The sequence below is a fragment of the Coturnix japonica genome, chromosome Z, assembly GCF_054131305.1.
Source record: "Coturnix japonica strain WE chromosome Z, WE-NBRP24, whole genome shotgun sequence".
Lineage (NCBI taxonomy): Eukaryota > Metazoa > Chordata > Aves > Galliformes > Phasianidae > Coturnix > Coturnix japonica.
This window is the reverse complement of record NC_140702.1, coordinates 29505754-29511019: the sequence shown is the minus strand read 5'-3', so window position 1 is coordinate 29511019 and position 5266 is coordinate 29505754. Positions and strand designations below refer to the sequence as shown.

The 5266-nt window shown below is 54.3% G+C and overlaps 1 protein-coding gene across 1 annotated transcript; it reads right to left on the bottom strand.

Annotated features, from left to right (window-relative positions):
- Nucleotides 1–40: 40 nt before the first annotated feature.
- LOC146753862 (uncharacterized) lies at nucleotides 41–1407 on the bottom strand. The gene has a single exon (XM_085528269.1). The coding sequence runs from the start codon at nucleotides 1362–1364 to the stop codon at nucleotides 438–440; it is 927 nt and encodes a 308-aa protein (XP_085384395.1). The 5' UTR covers nucleotides 1365–1407; the 3' UTR covers nucleotides 41–437.
- Between the last annotated feature and the right edge of the window lie 3859 nt (nucleotides 1408–5266).

Below are 5266 nucleotides of genomic sequence, written 5' to 3'. Positions count from 1 at the left end.
CTGTGTGCGGCGCTGACAGATGCACGGGTGGCAACACGGATAATTTTTATGGAATTTTATTGGGGAATCAACTCTTGGAAAGGGTGGATAGGAGCAGGACAAGGGGAAATGGTGTTAGGTTGAGGGAGGGAAGGTTGAGGATGGATGTCAAGGGGAAGATCTGTAGTAAGAGTGGAGATGTGCTGGAATTGGCTGCCCAGAGAGGCTGTGGATGCCTCGTCCTGGTGGTGTTCAAGGCCAGGTGGATGGGGCCCTGGGCAGCCTGGTGTAATAAATATGGAGGTGTGTGGCCCTTCCTGTGGCAGGGAGGCATGAAGACTGGTGATGTTTGAGGCCCCTTCCAACCTGGGCCATTCAGCGACTCTGTGGTCTGCTGCAGTCCGAGCCCCTGAGGGCTGCTTGTGGCCCGTGTTCTGGCCAGCTGCTGGGGCACTGTCCTAGCGCCGCCTGCGGGGTGGCCTCTTGGCAGGAGGTGCAGTGTCCTCAGCAGTGTGGGCCCTCCTCCTCTTCGGGGCTCGCCGTGGCGCCCTGCCAGAGCGCTCCCTGCTTGTGCTGGCACTGGAGGGACCTGGCACTGCCTCCCCCGGCTCTTCCTGGGCTGCTTCTTGGACTCTGTGCACCAGAGCCAGGCTAGATGGAGGCTGGCTGGGACCCTCACGAAGGGCAGAGGATGAGGGGCCAGGAAGCTCCCCTTCCGTGTTTGCTTCCCTGGTGCTCCTGGATGGCTGTAGACTGTCGTCAACAGTTCCTGTTGATGGTGTAGCTGCACCACGGACAGCTGCGGGTCTGCCCTCCTGTCCTGTGGGAGCATGGGAGGCCTCCAGGCCCAGCAGACGTTGCACCTCTGCACTGCACAACCGCACAGCTTGGACAACGAGCTGTCTCGCAAAGCTGGCGGCCTGGCTTTGCAGGGAGCTGAGCAGCCATACAGTCAGCGCTCTTTCATCCAGGCCATATAACGACAAGCCAAAGAGGGCAAGCTGGAATGCTGAAAAGGCTGCCCTGTCGTCAGCCCCAAAGAGCTGCCTCACCTCCTGGTGCACCCAAGGCATTAGGGGCCGGAGCACAGCTGGGTGCTGGCGGAAAATGGACACCCAGGTTGGCATCGCCTCTGGTTGGCTTTGGGGTGCTCTTCTGGCCCTTGGCCCATCCTGTCTGACAACATACTCCTCAAAGTTGTTGTCAGAACGCACAGAGTGCAGGATGGACGTCACCCTGCCATTGCAAAGTGGGCACTTGGGCCTAGTCTGGGCCCAGCGCCGGATGCAGCCAAAGCAGAACTGGTGCAGGCATGGCATTACATAGCTGGCATTGTCCATGCTGTCCAGGCAAATGGTGCAGCGATGATCCAGCTCAGCAGCCATGCTGTCCAGCTGCGATGGTGGAAAGTGCAGGGGATGAGGGGCTGCTCCTCACGCCGCTGCTGCAGCAGCAGGGGTCACACTAGGAAAGGAAGAGAGGCCACGGTCACTCGCTGAACCCGGCAGAGGAGGAACATGTGCCCACGTCCCTTGCCAAGTGCCCAGGTCCCTCCCTCCCAGCTGCCCAGGGTGAGGAGTCCCCTTACCGGCTCCCTTTGCTGCTGCGGCCTTCTGGGTGCCCCGGCTGCCTGAGCCAGGCAGGTCGGGGAAAAAGCTCCGGTGGCACTGGGGACGAGCACTGAGAGCGGCTGTCAGCAGCTCCCAGAACACGAGACCAGCACCAAGGCAAGACTTGCCGCTCGCTCCAAACCTCACAGACACGCTCGGCTGGAGTGTAGGCACAAGCCAGACTGAGAGAGAGACTCTGTGTCCCGGCTACAAGCACTGAGGGCCAGGACGTCACAATCCACCCTAGTGACGTGCTGCGTGTGTCACTGCTCCTCACGTAGGCGTGATGGTGCCAGTGACATCACAATGGGCCATCATCATCTGCTGCACTCCAACCACAGCAATGGTGCTCAGGTTTTCCACAGTGTCTCCTTCCACTTTATTATCCAATATCCATATCGAAACTTGCTTGCTTTCTAGCCACTGGATTGTTAGTGGAAATGTACTGAATGCACATCTTAGAATATGAAAAGGCTTGCTTAGAAGGATGAGAGTGAGTGATACACCGTTACGATCATGTTCATCACAGAAGTAAATAAATCTTCCTGGCACAAGAACCGTGCATTGTGTTGCTAACTCATGACAGGGCCCATCTTGTTTGATATCTTTATTGATAACCTACACGAGGGGATTGAGTGTACCATCAGTGAGTTTGCAGATGACACCAAGTTGGGAGGTGGTGTTGGTATGCCCGAGGGCAGGGAGGACCTTCAGAAGGATCTAGATAAGGTGGATTGCTGGGCTGAGGTGATTGGGATGAGGTTCAACACGGCCAAGTGCTTGGTCCTGCACTTTGGCCACAATAACCCCACGCAGCGCTATAGGCTTGGGGCTCAGTGGCTGGATGACTGTGAAGAGGAAAAGGACCTGGGGGTGTTTGTTGATGCTCAGCTGAACATGAATCAACAGTGTGTCCAGGTGGCCAAGAGGGCCAATGGCACCTTGGCCTGCATTAGAAATTGTGTGGCCAACAGGAGCAGGGGAGTAATCACCCCCTGGACTCAGCACTGGTGAGGCTGCACCTCATGTACTGTGTTCAGTTTTGGGCACTCGCTACAAGAAAGACATTGAGGAATGTGTCCAAAGAAGGGCAACAAAACTGGTGAGGGGTCTGGAGCACTAATCTTATGAGGAGTGGCCGAGGGAGCTGGAATTCTTTAGTCTGGAAGAGGCTCAGGAAAGACCTCACTGCACTCTCCAACTTCCTGAAGGGAGGTTATGGTGAGGAGAGGTTTGGCTTCTTCTCTCAGACAACAAACAGGACCCGAGGAAATGGCCACAAGTTGCATCAGATGAGGTTTAGACTGGACACAAGAAGGAACTTTTTCTCTCAGAGAGTGGTCAGGCACTGGAATGGCTGCCCAGAGAGGTGGTGGAGTCGCCATCCCTGGCAGTGTTCAAGAGGCGTCTGGATGAGGAGCTATGACATATGGCATAGTGGCTTGTGGTAGCAACGGTAATGGGTGCATGGTTGGACTAGATGATCGTGTTGGTCCTATCCAACTTTGTGATTCTATGATTCTATAAAAAAAAATTCCTGCCTCTAAATGTTTGGTTTTGATGTTGCAGTGGAATAGTGGTAGAAGTAACAAAACACAATTCAGGTTGAACTTTGACATCATTTGCCAACATTACAAGACAAATGCAAAGAAGGATTTGTGAAGAAAATATTTTTTTCTGGAAATACAGTACAGCAGAGAGGAAGAGGTCTAAGAAGAAGACGTCACAACGGGCAATCATCATCTGCTACAGTGTTGCCCGGGTTCTCCACAGTGTCTCGGTCCATTCCATTCCCTGTATTACATCTGCTCACTGTTGGCATTTTGCAGCAGCTTGAGGCATCGACTGAGTCTTCCCACTTTGCCCCAGCTGTGACAAACATCTCCAGATCCATGCAGCACTGGGGTGCCTTCAACAAAACCCATGTCTTCCTGTGAGCACTTTGGGGTTGATAATATGGCAGCCTTTTCAGTGTTCCAGCTTGTCTTTTTTGGACTGTCCTTCTATGGCCTGGACGAGGCAGCGCTGACTGTGTGGCTGCTCAGCTCCCCATATAGGCAGGCCGTCAGCATTGTGCGACAGCTTGTTGTCTGAGCTGCGCAGCTGTGCAGCAGGGAGGTGCAACATCTGCCTGGCCCAGAGGCCACCATGCCGCCACGGGCCAGGAGAGCTGCCCTGCAGCAGCCCCATGCTGAACTGGCCCTGGCTACACAAGGCTTTCCTGCAAGCCAAGTGCTCCAGGCTCGCTGCCTCTGTAGTGTACAATGAGCCCATCTGGATGGGCAGAGTCACTCCTGTCTGCAATCCAGATGGGAGATACAGCCTGGATTAGGCCTGGTGCATGCCGGGCAGAGTAGATCATTCCCGCTGCCCCAAGGTAAGAGCCACCCACGGGCCATCTTTGACCTGGTGTGGAAGGCACCAATGTGTGCAGAGGGCAGGGCAGCAGTGCTGGCTAAGTGGGAAGAGAAGGTATGTCCATGTCCTGCTGCCTCTGAGAAAGACATGGGTTTTGTTGAAGGCACCCCAGTGCTGTATGGATCTGGAAATTTATCATGGCTGGGTTGACATGGGAAGACTCGATCAAAGCCTCAGACACTGCTGACTGTGAAGTGACAACACCGAGCAGATGTAATATCTACGTATGGATACTGGATAATATGCTGGGTCCAGTCTTGTTCAGCACCTTCATCAGTGACCTTGACGAGGGGATAGTGGCCACCCTCATCAAGTTTGCTGATGATACAAAGTTGGGAGGATTGGCTGACACACCTGAGGGTTGTGCTGCCATTCAGTGAGACCTGGATGAGCTGGAGAGCTGGGCAGGAAGAAACCGGATGGGGTTTAACAAAAGCAAGTGTAGAGTCTTGCGCCTAGGGAGCAATAACTGCATGCACCAGCACAGGTTTGGGGAAGACCTGCTGGAGAGGAGCTCTGCAGAGAGGGATCTGGGTGTCTGGTGGATGACAGGACGGCCATGAGCCAGCAGTGTGCCCTAGTGGCCACAAATGCCAATGGCGTTCTTGGGTGCATTAAAAAGAGCGTGGCCAGCAGGTCGAGGGAGGTGATCCTCCCCCTCAACTCTGCCCTGGTAAGGCCTCATCTGGCTTATCTAGTCATCTACTCATCTACTGTGTCCAGTTCTGGGCTCCCCAGTACAAAAAAGACAGGGATCTCTTGGAAAGAGTCCAGTGGAGGGCCACAAAGACAGTGAAGGGCCCGGAGCATCTCCCCTGTGAAAAAAGGCTACGTGACCTGGATCTGTTTAGCCTCGAGAAAAGAAGGATGAGCAGGGATCTGATGCAGATCTATAAATACCTAAAGTTGTGGGGGGCAAAGCGGAGAGACCAGACATTTTTCAGCAGTGGGTGGAGTCAGGACAAGGAGAAATGGCTGGAACTGAAGCATAGGAAGATTCAAACTAATGTGCACAAGAACTTGTTTACTGTGAGGGTGACGGAGCACTGGAACTGGCTGCCCAGGGGGGTTGTGGAGTCTCCTTCTTTGAAGATACTCAAGGCCTGCCTGGATGCCCTCCTGTGCAACCTGGTGTAGGGAATCTGCTTTGGAGGGGGGTTGGACTCGATTTATGGAGGTCCCTTCCAACCCCTACGATTCTGTGATTCTGTGATCCCTGCCTCCGTGAAGCCTTGCAAAGGAAAGCAGATTTTTTTCCT

Bases quoted from the DNA above. Each gene is read 5' to 3' on its own strand.
- LOC146753862 (XM_085528269.1), bottom strand. From the start codon at position 1,364: ATGGCTGCTGAGCTGGATCATCGCTGCACCATTTGCCTGGACAGCATG.